This window comes from Malurus melanocephalus, unplaced genomic scaffold (genome assembly GCF_030028575.1).
Source record: "Malurus melanocephalus ecotype Western Australia unplaced genomic scaffold, MMel_1.1 scaffold_828, whole genome shotgun sequence".
Taxonomy (NCBI): Eukaryota; Metazoa; Chordata; class Aves; order Passeriformes; family Maluridae; genus Malurus; species Malurus melanocephalus.
Genome location: NW_026624060.1, coordinates 33,134 through 47,926, shown reverse-complemented (window position 1 = coordinate 47,926; position 14,793 = coordinate 33,134). Strand labels below are relative to the sequence as shown.

The 14,793-nt window shown below is 50.0% G+C and overlaps 2 protein-coding genes across 7 annotated transcripts in view; one reads left to right on the top strand and one right to left on the bottom strand.

The window, feature by feature from the left end:
* Positions 1 to 2,616, top strand: part of MAP1A (microtubule associated protein 1A) — a 51,036-nt gene extending 48,420 nt beyond the window's left edge. For both annotated transcript variants that reach the window (XM_057385466.1, XM_057385467.1), the window contains one exon: positions 201 to 2,616. In XM_057385466.1, coding sequence (XP_057241449.1) covers positions 201 to 356 — 156 coding nt within the window. In that variant the 3' untranslated portion in view covers positions 357 to 2,616. The remainder of the gene's footprint in view (positions 1 to 200) is intronic.
* Positions 2,617 to 3,776: 1,160 nt separating this feature from the next.
* Positions 3,777 to 14,793, bottom strand: part of PPIP5K1 (diphosphoinositol pentakisphosphate kinase 1) — a 42,305-nt gene continuing 31,288 nt past the window's right edge. The window contains exons 26-30 of one of the 5 annotated variants that reach the window (XM_057385472.1): positions 14,539 to 14,601; positions 11,897 to 12,076; positions 7,350 to 7,487; positions 6,834 to 6,947; positions 3,777 to 6,232 (exon numbers count right to left, since the gene is read on the bottom strand). In XM_057385472.1, the coding sequence (XP_057241455.1) occupies positions 5,556 to 6,232; positions 6,834 to 6,947; positions 7,350 to 7,487; positions 11,897 to 12,076; positions 14,539 to 14,601 (1,172 nt within the window). In that variant the 3' untranslated portion in view covers positions 3,777 to 5,555. The remainder of the gene's footprint in view (positions 6,233 to 6,833; positions 6,948 to 7,349; positions 7,488 to 11,896; positions 12,077 to 14,538; positions 14,602 to 14,793) is intronic. The other 4 variants (XM_057385469.1, XM_057385468.1, XM_057385470.1 and 1 more) reach the window with 4 other exon arrangements.

The window sequence follows — 14,793 nt, the reverse complement described above, 5'->3', positions numbered from 1 at the left end:
CAGTTCAGAGCCCCATTGTGCTGGTACTGTATGAAATAAAGCTCTGCCTCAGAATCCGACATCTGAAAGACATTAAATAGAACAAGCAGTACCAAGGGTACAGTGTTCCAGAATTAACAAGAAATTTTAGCCTCAGTTCCTATGGGCATTGCTTGTCACTGCAGTTGTTCTCAGTCATCCCTGCTGCTTTCTTTTCCCAGGTGACATTGATCCCAACACATGATACTGAGGTGACACGAGAATGGTATCAACAGACCCATGAGAAACAACAGGAGCTAAACATCATGGTACTGGCAAGCAGCAGCACTGTTGTGATGCAGGATGAATCTTTTCCAGCCTGTAAGATTGAATTCTAGATCTCCCACGCTTTGTCTTCATCCATTGACTCTTCAATCACTGATGCAACGTGCAAGACACCATCTAATCACAGTCCAGTTATTCTCTGGTTTCGTCCTCTACATGGTTCCCATTTGTCAGGCAATCAGGTATCCATCTTGCTCAGCACTGGATGCCATGAGGAAGAAGTGCAGGGCTCTCTAATTTTCTGGACTGAGCTAAGAGTTTGCAAAAGCAGTTGCAGGCCAGGGGCACTCACTTTCCCTGCTTTATTCTGCTGCCTGTACAGTTTCTGTAGACTATTTTGGCTGCCTTGCTGCTGTGAGAGCTTGTTCTACTCTCTTCCTGGCTGCCTTGCCATTTAACCTGTAGCACCATGAACCTCATCTTTCTGGTGAGGGCTGAAGTGCTGCTGCTGCATGCAGAGAGTGCATGGGAGACAGGGGGCAGAGGTGAAATTTAACTTGCAAAGAAATTGCACCAGGGATGTGAGGGAAGACGAAACCCTCTGTAATGTGACAGTGAAGGTCATTCTTCTATCTCCCCTCCTGAGCATACAGGAGGTATTCTGAGCAAGGGACCGTATGCTCAAATTAGACTCGACCACCCCATGCCAGCTTGGCAGATTTCTGTTCTGAGTATTTGCCTGCAGCATCCTGCAGCTCCTCTTTGCTGTGCTTAGGAAGCTGGGATGAAGGACATGCCCATGGGAGGGGAGGGCTCAGCACATTCCTAATCTGCTAACTTGAGCTTCGCACACACAGCAGCCAACAGGCTCCTGCACATCAASTGTGTGGCCGGAGGAGCACACAGAGCCTGTGGCCTGAACAGTTACACAGAACGAGCATCCAAACGCACAACTACAGCTCCCTCAACAGCAGAAGGGCTGACAAAACCTTAGCCACTGTTGGCCCAAGATGTACAAGAAACCTCCCTATCCCTAAACCAAAGGCTCTGGAGGACCTCTGTGGTGAGGCAGCTGAGGAGAGCGCAGTGCTGGGGAAGGCTGGAGTGTGCCAGCTCTGCATGCTGCAGCCACCTCCTCGCTGCCTGTGTGCCAGAGACCAAGCCTTACAGTTGTGTTCGAGCTTTTTGTTGTCCCCCAAGTGTCTAGGATGTGGGGAATAGAGCTTTCTTTTCCTCTGTTTGAGGAAACAGAAATGCTCCCAAAATACTTCCCAAAATACCCGGGTAGTCGTTCTCAGTTCTCCACACTGGCAGGGACAAGTTGACAGCACATGTGAGGTGCTGCCTTGCAGCTTGCACCACAGCCTGCGCCCACTGCRGCATCTGTCCCTGCTCTCTGGACATCCTGGCAGAAGCACGGTCGTGTGCTGCCGTGCACCGCGGCCACCGAACGGCCACCAGAACCTCCTTGGCACACAGACCTGTTTCAGCCTGGGAGACCCAATCTCCCAGCACGAGGTGTGGGTGCTCAGGTGCACTGAGCTTGCTGCATTCATAAGGGAATGGCTTTGCCACAACCAAGGGAATTGACAGAGGGTCTTACCATAAAGACAGCTTTTATCTTTCTGTAAGACAAAGAGAGTGGCAGCAGCCTGTGCTCTGGGGAAGAAGGAACGAGATAGCTGTGCTGAAACACTTGACAATTAGCACAATGTGTTTCCATCTGCTGTGACATCCACCGTGCTTGGACCCAAGTGGAGGACTGACTCCACCATGAGCATCCTCGGACCCTGTGTTGCACTTGCCTGGGACATTTCAGTCTCAGTGCTAGTTTTCTGGCAGGTGACATAAAGAAAATGCTGCTTAGAACCCTGCTCCTAGCACTAACATGGAGTTTCTAGGGAAATGGTCTGATTTGCATTTTAATTTATATATTTATTTTTTTAATGTTAAGCTGCATTTTCTGTTGTTTTAGTATTTTAATTTATACATGTTAACATGATACCATGTGCTTTTAGTGTCCGTTCAGAGGTTTCTCAGTACAAATACTAACATGCTGTAAATTAAACAATATGGTAAGATCAGAGAACATCTCTGCAAGGCTGTGTCTAAAACCCAGCAGATGTAGGACAAGGCCTGAGGCCAGCAGCCTCCCCAAGGCACCGCCAGCCCTTTGGATATGGCCCTTGTTAGGAGCATGTGAGCTTACTCAGGGCTTTAGCAAATCCCTGCCCTGTGCTGTGTTCATTTTAACCACTGAATCACCCTGTGTCTGCCAGCATAATAAATGTCATTCTCTGTACCCTGATGGGGTCAGCGTTCATGAATGTTGCTTCTGGCAATTGCAGGCACTAAAACACCTGCCCCTGCCCCTCCCCAGAATGCCGGGGTTCTTTTGCCCGCAGCACTTTGGGGAGAGCCCGGCTCAGCTGCCGCGGTGGCAGCTGCAGTGTGCCACACACCAGAGGCACAAGCGTGGTCCTCGCTGGCTCCCRGGATCCCAACGCGTAGCTAGATGTAAAAGCTAATGCACTAACTTTAGATAGACCCACACATGAATGTTTTCTCAATCTTAAACTTGAAGCAATTCTGACTAAGCAGCAGTAACAGTGAGGCTTGTGAGGTGCCTGCATCCTCCAGGCAGGAGTGTGGCCACTGGCGGATTGCAGGAGGAACGCTGCCCTCCACGCTCTGCTCTTGCCCTCCGCAGCTCTGTTGCTTGGCCACCTTTATCCTACACTGCTTCCCTGTGCTCAAGGCTCCACTTTTTTTTTTTCCAGTCTTTCGTAGCAGTCTGTTCTGCCTTGAGCTTCTCTCGCTCCCTATCTCCCTCGCCCCCCCACCCCTTTCCATCTTGAAAAAACTACGGGGAAAAAGACTTGTGAAAATGCTGATTTGTACAGTCTGACCCTGCTCAGGCCACAGAAGCCAGCAGGACCCACCCGGAGCCAGAGGTAATACAACACAATAAACAGTTAAACTCTGCTTTTGCTTTTTTTCTGCATGTGGGCAACAATGCATAATCTTCCTGTATGTAATAGGTAAAAAATACTATTTTAAACCTATAATTAAAAAAGTGAACGTCTTAACTGTATTGAAATGGCATCTTGTGCTCCTAGCTTCTTCTGTGCTAAATGTTTTAAGAACAGAGCCCTGATTCTTTTCTTCAGCATCATATTTCTATTTGAATTCAGTTCCTTGAGTTCTGTTCTTCTGCCCATTTCCACATGAAACACTCTGTAACTAACTGCGGTCAAGAGAGGAGCCCAACACATTAACAATAAAGCCACATTAATTGCAAACAAGAACATCTGCACTGATTTCAAGCTGTTCTTACAGTGAGTCCGTGCTGCAGGCAGCAGCACACAATGTCTGCCACGCCATCCTCCCATGCCTCCCAGTTTAGGTGAGCCCCAGCTCTCCCACCAACACCCCACCTTCACCAGCAGCTGCTAAAYCTTTCTGTGACTCGGAAAGGGATCGCACAGAAGCCCCCAGAGGCTGCCTGGGACAGGCACTATCCCTGCCCTGGCCCCAGCAGGGCCTCTCTACAGCTGCCTGAGGGCTGTGGAGGGGAAAGCAGCTCCTGCTAATGGCCACAGCCCGTCTGTCCTGCAGCACCATGGCAGGGCAGGGGACAGCACAGGACACTCGTGCTTCTCAGTTGCCCACGGTCCCTCAGGCAGTGCTGGGGCCAGGGCTGGCTGCAGCCCCTYGAGCAAGGTGTCTGTGGAGATGTGGAGGGTGGGSAGAGCAGAGGGCAGGGCAGGCACAGCCTGACTGATGGCAGCGGGCTTGGAGTGCCCCTCACSCCGTGCTGCACTCTGGGCAGCTGCGTGACTGCTCCATTCCCAGTGCAAGTAAACGTCACCTTTCTCAGATGCCCAAACTGGCAGCTCGGGATTGTTGGGCGTGAGGAAGAGGACACGACACCAAGGATGTGCTCGAAGTGACGGGCAGCTGGCGACCAAGTGAAAGGAGCTGAACACGCCATCCCAGTGTCTTCATTCCACCACAAACCACCGTGGGACCTGGGAAGCCAGGATCTCTTCCCCAGTATGACCAGTTCTTCCACACAGGAAAAAGAGGTACATGGCCTTAAGCCTGTGCACTTATTCCAGGTGTAACTGCAGCCACAGCCGCTCTTCCAGGAAAACAGAGCGTGAGCAGGGCCTGCTGTTCCAGGCACCTGCAAGCTCTGGCACACACACAKTGCTTCCAAGGCAGCATCAGACACAGACACACTGGACCCACAGCGTAGATTTACTGTGAACACACATCATCACAACACAGCGTAGAGATCTTTGGGCACAGCTTCACAAAAACACAGATCCTAGCTACAGATGGACACGCAGACTTGTCCATAAATACAGGAGTGGGAAGCGCAGCCCTGGCCGGCACTAAGGATGCGGCAGGGACAGGACACCCGTATCAACCTTGCCCTCAGGCTTGTGCTCACAAGGCATTTACATAAATATGCATTAAATACTTTTCATTTTATAATAAAGATTTATCCTTATTGGTTTCTAATAGTCCTGAATTGTTAAAATACCAGTTTCTTTTAATCCCTGCCACCAAAACTTCAGAGCTGTACCCTTGGGGATGAGAAAAAAAACAAACAAACCGTGTGTGCCCTCCCTACACACCTGTCTCAGGCTGGATCCCCAGCCCAGTAGGGAAACATCCAAGGCCATGCCAAAGAGATGTTTCCGTGCAAGCGGCACTCAAACCTGATGCCCTCATTTACCCTTCTTTTCCATGTTCATTGAGAATACTTTCTGTTTCTGCTAGTCTTCCTGTCGTGGATTCTCTGGACCTGATATTGGTGGCCAGCAGTGGGAACTGAGAGAGGAAGAAGGAAGGAACAGGAGGTTGGTGGTTGTGACAGATCCGATTAATTTGGGCCCAGAATGCCCTTTTCTGAAGGCTGCGAACCAAACAGTCTCAAGGGAACATCTGCCCCCTTTGGACGTACCATGATAAAAGCCTTGGCTGTAGCAGACCTCTAATGCTGTCGTCCCAGTGAGCACAAAGCCCTTGGGACACCAGTGCAGCACCATGTCCCTGCCCCATGGAGGTGCCACACCAGTACCAAGACTGCACTGTCTTTCATTTAATGAGGCAAACATTCCTGCTGAATGGCGAAGAGCTGGCTTGTGGAGGAGCAAAGCAGACTCTTCCACACCACAGACTCCTGTGGCCCTGGGACCTGGCTTCTTCTTTGCTACGGACGGCAGCTGTGTGAGGTGCCACACAGGCAGCTGGGCTGCTTTCATGCTAGAAGTGCTTGCAGTGTGCTGTCCAGTGAGCCACTAATTCTGCTCTTCCTTCTGAGACAGCAGCTGCAGTTCCTCCACGTTTTTGTCAGGAGGCAGTGGCTGCACCTGGCACAGGTGGTCTGACAGAGCACTGTCCTCTAGAAACTCCTTGCCTGTATGCTCTGGCTCCAACACCTCTCCCAGCAGCTCCACTTCACGGGGCACCAGCATCTCCTTGGACAGCCCAGACTGATCCAGGCCAGTCATTCCCCTGACAGATTCCTCATCTGGCTTTGCTCTCTCCTCAGCCAGCCTCAGGTCAAACCCTTTACCACACTTCGGGTTTCCTGTGTTGCTTGGCTCTAACATTTCCCCAGATGATTTTTCTTCATCCAGCTCCCCCATGCTCTTCTCTTCTGGGTTAGTGTCCTCTTCCAGCTCCTTCTTGCACAGCTCCAGGATCCTGCCAGGCTCTGGGCCCTTACTCCAGATCAGGGTCTCTGGGGCACTTGGCTCTGTTACCAGCAGCGCAGACATACCCTGCTCCAGGCTAAGCCCTCTGCTGGGAAGCTGCCTCTCCTCCTGCTCAGGGGACCTGATTGTCAGTTGCTCCTCACTTTTTGGGGGGCTGATGGGAAGCTTCTCAGTGAAGCTGAAACGAGCACAGTTGTCCACAGAAGTTGGAGAGGAAGGGCCTGCACTGGAGACAGTGCTGGAGGGACCACTGCTGTCTGCAAAAAGGAAGAAAAATCTTAAAACATGTTATTTCCCCATCTGAACTGTCACAGTCCCACAGTTCTACAGCCAAGAGGTCAGGGCTGTCTACATGCCATGTGACCTGTCAGGGGCTTGTAGCAGCTCTTGGGTATTTCCTGCACTTCAGCTAATGAAAACCGAAGCACACAGAGCACAATTCCATCCTGTAGTCCAGTGCTATGTTGGCATCCTGCCAAAAGTTCATTCTGTTGTTACAGAGCAAAATGTGAAGTGTGATGTTTGGCTTCAAAACAAAAACCACTTTCTTTCATTCCCTTACTATTATGGAGCAATCCCAGCTTCAGTTTGCCCCTCCTGGTTCCTGACACACACAATCCTTGAGTGTTGAGTAAGAGTCAACACTAGAGAAAGAAATACTCTCTACTAATGCTTACTCTTGCCTTATATTGCACATTGAGCAAAACCAGAGAACAGATCTAGATTGTATCTAATCCAATAAAGGAAGAGGATTAGACAACTGTTTCCAGCCAGATTGGTTTCCTGACCTTGCTGCCTTCACAAACTTCCCTCCCTCCCCAGCACATTTGCCCCTGACCAAGAAGGGAGCACACTCACACCAAGGGGGCTTATCCGAACGCTGGCGCAACGGCAAGGAGGATGATGACAGGATTCGCTGGGACATAAAGGGGTCTCCTGTTATCTGGCTGCCAATCATTGAATCAAACAAGGCTTCAAGAAAAAAAATACACATATCAGTAATAATCCAACAGACATAAAGGACTAGCTAGTAGCGCAGCAGCCATGAGCAGGCATTCCAGGAAGAGCAAAAGACCAGTGCAGTTCAGAGCCATGCCCATCAGCTCCTGGGAATCTGAGGCTAAGATTTCCAAAGCTGGAGTTTATATTCACATCAATATTAGCTATATACAGACTTGACTGATTACTTTTCAAGTGCGTGGCCTAGGATGGCTCTGAGCTGGGCCCCATGGCTCCTTCCTGAGCTAGAACATTCCGGGACAGGCTCCAGGGACTGCACCTAATCTGCAGTCCTGTCAGGCTGATCTGTCCTGAGAATGTAAAAGAGCAGGAGTGCTCCTTGCCCTGCCAGAGACAATCCCACCCGAGCAGTACCTGCGGTGGACTGTGCATGCGATTCACTGCAACTCCTGCACACGCCCGTCAGGAACTCGTTGACCTGCCGCAAGGAGAGGGAGTTGTGCAGGGTCTCCAGGGGATAAATGGTGGGAACCATGGAACAGCCTTCAAAACCTGGAAAGAGACCCAATCAGAAAATAAATAAAGGAAACAGCAGGGTAAACCCATGCAGGAGCACTGATGGCTGAAGAGCTGGGCACTCTGGGAATCAAACCACAGGCACACTCAGGCCTCAGGCCATCTCTTCTAGGCCAAGGAAATCACCACGATGCAATCCCATGCAATAACAGATCTGAAAGCAAGCACCTGGGCACACATGAAGGGGAGAGGAGGAAACGTATCTGTCATTTTTGCTGCTGCTGAGCCTGTGACAATTCTGCTAAAATACACAGAGAGCTTGGCACAGAACTTGGCAGTGTCCCCACTTACAGAAGCCAAACGGAATCGAAGCCAACAGAATTTCCCCTAAAGGAGTCCCACTGCTGGTGACCCCCACCTGGCACAGCCCCTTCTCCCCACAGCAGGGAGCTCACAACTGCAGCAGCCACAAGGAGCTGCAGAACCAACCTGTCACAGCAGTCCCCTGTGCACCCCTGACAGTCTATGGCCAAAGGAAGGGATGGGTAATGATTTAAATTTTTGTCCCCTTAACTAAACTTCACTGCCAGCAAACCCAGAATGAGCAGAAATAGGCATCTCAGCATTTAATAGACAATTGCTCAGAGTTAAGCTGCATCACAACTATTCAGAATAAATCTTGTGCTGCTCAAGCCAGCAGAGTATCATGGCAAAGTATCTTCTTTCTTCATCCCACCTTCCTGAAAATGCCTTGTGGAACCAAGTCAACCTGAACTGCCAGAGAAGCAGGGAAGAAAGAGGTAAGTCCCTGGATATATGGAATGAAGCTGCCTCCTGCTCTGTACCTCTCCAAGTTTAATGGCCTCTCAACTCCTTAAGGCTGGGCTTCCCATTCTGTAACTGCCCAGTCTTCTCCAAGGACTTTAAAATCTAGGAAGGAGATGGGTTTGTTGCCACAGAGAACGAAAAATACTTTAAAATGCAAACAGTAAGGGAGCTTTTGATGCAGTCTGTGTCAGAATATCTGCCCAGCACACTGACAGGACAAAACTGACACCTGCAGCACCTCAGGAGAAGCCCTGAAGCACCTGTTTGTGAAGTGCAGGCTCTGCTCCAACACCCTCATCTAACCCAGTTCTGCAAGAGGCAAGGACCGTGAGCCAGTGAAGGCATTCACTGCAATAAATAACAGTTGCTGGAGATAAAGAATCCTCCATAGAGCTCACAAGGTTATCTATGCCACAAAGGGCCTATAAACATAGTTCAAGACAGGAAGGAAAACAAATTCTTGGCTAGAATGAAGAAATATGAGACACAGTAAAAAGACCATGTTCTTCTATCGGTTGCTGAGAAGTCTTGAGAGTGGAAGTGCTGAGTAAGGAAGAATGTACATTCTTTATTTTCCCATAGGCCTTTTGGGAGATAGAGCTAAAGGAAAAGGGTGAGGGCAAAACTTAAAGCAATCATGGGAGAAGGCTGTGGAGCAGCCCAGTATGAAGCTAATGTCATTTCACAACAGAACCTGGTTTGAGAGGGGCCAAAGTTGGCTCGGGTATTGGGGTCTCCAGCATTAAAAGAAACATGAGACACTGACACATAGCTGATGTGAAATTATACACACTGCACTGCACCCCTCTTGAGCAAGCATCAAAAAATGGACAAAGTTTCCTCTTTCAAGGTGGAGGAGTACTGTGTCCAAGGAGTCCCTCTCATTTGTATATGGGAGCTCACTTCTTCGCACATCTCCCTAGACCTGCTGAGTTGCTGGGGAGAGGCCAACAGTGGCTTCATGCCATAATGGCACAGCAAAGGCAGCAGCTACCACCATGGACTGCAATCCCTACCCATCTCCACACAGTTAGCAAAGAACCAACACYTTTGGGACAGGGCAATAAAAATAAAACATGAGAGCAAGCCACAGGAACCATCTCAGACTGACAGACAGCCTGTGCTGACTGTGCAGCCACTGCTGATGCTCCCCCAAACTCTCTCCGGGGCCTGCAAAGCAGGAGTCTGCRATGCAGACAATGCCAAGAGAAACTGGACACAATTCCATCCATTTTGGACCAACATCCAACAGCAGCCCACAGAGGAAGGTCTGTGTGCCAACGGTTTATATGCCAGCTCTTCTGGAGTGAAGAAGCACTTGTCCAGTCTCAGCACAAACAGAAGCACCCACCAGGCTCCTCTCTGACATGCATGATCAGTCCAGCCCTGTGTTCTTGGAAGAACTCCAACATGCCACATGTATATTGTATATGAATGGTTACAAGTCTAGACAGCACCAGTGACACACARCTCAGAACTGCTCTCTTGTATCTCTTCCATATTCTCATCTTCCCTTGAACTCAGTTAAGCTCCCAACATCCCCAGGTACCATGGTACAGAGCTTGGAAAAAAACTACTTCTGTCCAAAGTGTCTGAACTCACTCTGTTAGAAACCTCCTCACTTCTGGAACTACAAAAACTGTGGATCCCCACCACTCCCCTCAGACCCCTTGGACCAATATTACAAACGTTCTTCCCAGATTTCTAATTTTGCAAATTTCTACCTTTTCACATTGTCCCAAGTAGTGAYACCAGTCATACCAGAGCCCACTATTTTACGTGTAAGAGTTTGGGGCTGTTTCCCTTTGTCATTTAAATTTATTTACACAGGACATCACCTGCTATTTTCTTGCTCATCCTGATAGGACCACTCTCTGTTTCTCCACAGTTGACCTTTGGCTTCAGTACCAGTGTGATTCATTACAAAAACGAACTTCACACTATTCTTTTTCCCAGCTATGACCACACAGACTACCAGACATTTTTTCAGGGCTCCACTGTTGACATCCTTCCAACTACAGATGCCAACTGCGTACTTTTGACTCACTGATTCTACCTTCTAATTCATGTTTCCTTTGTGTGGATAGAAGTACAGTGGAAAGCCAAGAAAGAGAGGATAAAAGAATGCAGTTTTCACAAGGAAGAAACCTGGACTGTCATCTGCTCTGAGCAGAGCCTCAGCAGGAATCCCAAACACATCAGTGAGCTTTGGGCTTGCTGATGGACTGGGAAAACAGCATGAACTCGGTGGCGGAGATTTGATTTCCACCCRGGAGGGCTGCTGTGCTGGGCTACTYAAGGAGTACCTAACTCCTTTGTTTGGCTGTGTTGGGGCAGGCTGCAYATCCCAGCACCTTGCAATGGCCCAAAGCAGTGAGGTGATTTCCTCTCCCCASCTGAGCTCATGCACATGGCCAAGACTCGCAGCCGGGAAAGCTCAGCCCTGGCTCTGGACAGTCTGCTGTGATCCAGCATCTCCTCCCTTGAAGCGATTCCGCTCCTCTTTAGCATTTGTTGCCAGGAGACCGAGGATTGTTCTAATTACATGTAAAAAGCAACTACTGTCTCCAAATTGCCTGCTTGACAGAAAGGGCCACACCACAGAAAAACAGACCGTGTAAGAAAAATTGTCATCTTCCAGTCTCTGAAAATGTTCGGTCCTGCTGCTTCACTGCACAGAAGGCTGTACTCTCTGTGCCCCTTCCACCTGTGGGTCTGAATGGAAAAGGGGGTCCATGCATCACACCACACAGCTCAGCAAGCCACATGCTCCGAGCAGCTTCTACGGTGCAGGTAAACCTCAGCAGCCAGCCCCAGCTCACTGCTTTGTTCAAGGGAACAGCAATCTTTCCACCTGTGTGAGAAGCACCAAGGCCTCCATGCACCAGACTTCCCATCTGTGACAGAGGCTGAAAAACAGCAGAGAAACAGCAGCAAGCTTTGATTCGTAACTTCTGGATTCAGTGCTGCAGTCGCCTGCCTCTTCCCACCAGAGACAGGACACGCTGAGAGGTCCTATCAGGAAAGGCAGATGCCATGCAGTGCAGCCACACAGAAGCTCAGTTCTACCCTGTCTTAACTCAGYCTCCCTAGAAACAACACACCCACAAGCACTCACTTTCCCAGAACTTCCACAGCAAGTTCACTCAGCATGTGACCAGCTGCAGTGCCTCCTTAATCTTTTCTTCCCATACTCTCACTACTCACTTTGGTTCCTCCATTACTAAGGGGACACCCTGTGGCAGCCCCCCAAGACCTGCACGGCGTATCCTGACAGCAGGGCATCCCACTGATAGGAGCTCAGCACCTATCCTGAAGGAAGCTTAAGGGCTTACCCTGGCTAAAGGAAGGAGGCAACAATTGCCGTAGATGGAAAGAGCAGGTACAGGCACACAGGGAGTATAGGCTCTGTGTGGAAATGCTCCTGCCTAGGGCTCCAAAACTGCTGGTACAACAGCCCACACAGCTTGCTGCAGCAGCAGTCCAGAGACCTGGGGATTTGGTGAGGGAAACACTTTCCTTTTTTAGAAGCAAAGCATACTTTGCACTCTCAAGCAGACAGTGGTCCCTGCTCAGCTACAAGAGCATGGGACAGAGGCAGCTGCAGCGTGCAGTACCGTAAAGACACTCCAAGTCATCCTGCCCTGAGATCAGCCAGCTCCTGAAGAGGCGCAGGTGGTAGGAGCACTGCTGCAGGTGATGGGCTAGGGTGGCATCCAGGGAGATGGTCCGGCTCGTGGCACAGTCAGAGGAAAAACGGCGTAGCAACTGGGCAACGTGCTGGTGCTCCAACACATCTGGAGGAAAGGGGCCACAGAGAGTGAGAGGAGAGGGGCAGGTACAGCTGGGGACACAGAAGCTGTGGAGATGTGGGGATGGAGCTGCCAGCACCAGGGCTGCTGGGTGAGAAGGACCCAAACCACACACTAAGCCCAATCCCTCCCACAGTGAGCAGGTGAGGAATGCCCTTAAGAGTTACGTCCCCGCAGTGATACCAGGGCAGAGCAGACTCCCACCTGGCCCAGGCTTCACCCAGCTGTGGCTCAGAGCAGTGCCAGGCACTGAGGGCTCACCTTTGTAAGCGAAAGTCGGACAAGTGAATAAATTTTAGAACACATTCCAAGTCCAATGGAGTTCAGGTTTGGCTAGGAAAGATCAGGCTCAGGGCCAGACTGGCCCTCCCGCGGCTGAGACAAGAAATCCAGACTGCCAACAGAGTGTTCGAGTCCTGCATCCAAGCACAGCCAGGCACATCAGCACGTGGAGAGAGCAAATGGCCTAGCATCAAATGAGAAGAGGCTGTGCAAGGGACCTGGGGGACAGCAGGGCCTGGCTGAGAGCCAAGTGCTGAGAGTGCAGAAGAACAGAGGGAACACAAAAGCACTGACTTTCCCTCTCTCTGAGAACAGCCCTGTGCAATCTTCTGTGATATCCTTGCGTGGCAGACAAGGCACCAGCATGTAGGCATGTCTTCTCCCCATACACAGCCTCAGGACTCATTGCACACGCCCCAAACTTGTGTGACCAGGGCATAAACCATCTGGCCTGATGCTGTGCTTGACCACTATTCTGGTGCACCCATTCTATTTCACACATGGAGGCAGCTCTTCAGAAGCAAAATCCAAACTCAGAGCTAGGAACAGTTTTTGCATTCAGTTTTTGTGAGTGGTTCATGGGATAAACATCCCTCCTGTTCAAAACAGTGCCAAGCCTACACCAAATAAACCTGACTTTTGAGCTCTCACATGCTGGACCCCTGTCTGTGTTTTCTTGATTAAAAAGCACTTTGACACTAGACATATTAATCAGTTTTTTGGGAGAAACATGATGCCCAGTTTCACCCTATCATATCTGGAGCAGGGGCAACAGCTTTACAGCATGTCCTAGGAAATGCTTGAACTTGGTACAGCCTTTGCAGGCAAGATAGAACAACACACGCTGCTGACATACACCACATGGGCTCAGATGCTGTCCAGGCATACAGACAAACCAAGCAGTTGGCCACTCTGGGAAAAGCAAAACCAAGCAAATACGGAGAATAGGTTCCCTTTAGTTATTTGAAACAGTAAAGCCACAGTGAGCTGCCCTTTCCATTTCATCCTTCCCAAAACTTTGATTTTCAGAACAGCCTTCTGAATTTCATTTGTCTTCCAGACTACATCAAGCAGGATGTCTTCATATTTGCAAGCTGCCTTGATCACGTAAGGCAGAAATACTTGGTTGCGTTCAGTGATCTCCTTTGGTTCCAACTTGTCTCAGCAGCAGGAGCCATGCAGGAGGAGGGGTGCTGTGAAACCTTTTTAAAAGTATCTGTGCAAGAGTTGGATAGTACATACTGGTTCAAGACACCTGCTACAACAGAGCTAGCAGCCTATAACCTCTCACACTCACACTCTGGTTGTTAGGCTAGAAGCAACATGGAGTAGAGATAGTGAATTAGCAGAAACTCTGTCAGACTTCAGTCACCAAGCCTTCCCAGAGCTACAGGCAGGATGGGGTGAAGCTGGTGACACCACCCCAGGTAGCAGGATGCCCATCCCCTGCCCCCGAGCCAGCACTGTCCACCAAAAGCAAAGTGAGAGCTTTGGAAGACACCATTAACAGGATGATGTCTGCAGAAAAGGTGAGCCTACCAGCACCAACATCACCAGGCTTGGAGGAAGCACAGGACCAGCCTACAGACAGGTTTGACAATGTGGAGGAGGCCATGAGGCTACCAGTACTCCTGATTTGCAACACCATGTGCACCTCTTTCTCTCCCACTGTACACTAGGCCCTTCCAGGTGACACATGGCTGTCCTAGGGCTATTCTTCTTTTCATTCTGCAAATCTGCAGTGTAGAAACTGAGGACCTAAGCTGCTGATGCTTCATGATATGGAGTGGGTATGTGTCCCCAGTCCAGTGGTATTCTTCCCCTGATCCCCACCCTCCCAAAAGAGAGCACGACAGAAGGCCTTAATGTCACAGTGGAGTTAAAGGCCACTTGAGCAGTGCACTCACAGAGCCATGGCTTTTGTCTTTTCACCTGGGACAAAAACRCCTCAGGGGAGAGCAGAGGCACCACCGAGCAGTAACAGGGGATGAGTGAGCACATTAGTCACAAGGAGACAATGGAGGAAAGTGAAGCATGTTTGGACACCAGACACACAAACACAAAAAACCACCAGRAGGCTGAGAGGAGAACATGTGCAGAGAAAACTGAATGTGGGAAGGGAGTTAGAAGCGTGAGGGAACATCAAATCAAGGAAGCAAACATACCATTAGTCGGATGCTTTGCAAACGACACAGAAAATCGTTTTACGGCTGGCATAGACAAGAGCTCTGAGGAAATAAAAACAGATCATCGCAGTTAACAGCCTGCTTCAAAGCATCCCCCGACCTTCATATGCTGGATTACCCTTCCAGGTTCACCTTCCTGACCCCACAATAGCTGCTCCCACTGGCACTGGGGTAGCATCCGACACTGCACTAGTGAGTGTGCATCTCCCCAGCCCCTGCACCGCCCTGCCAGGG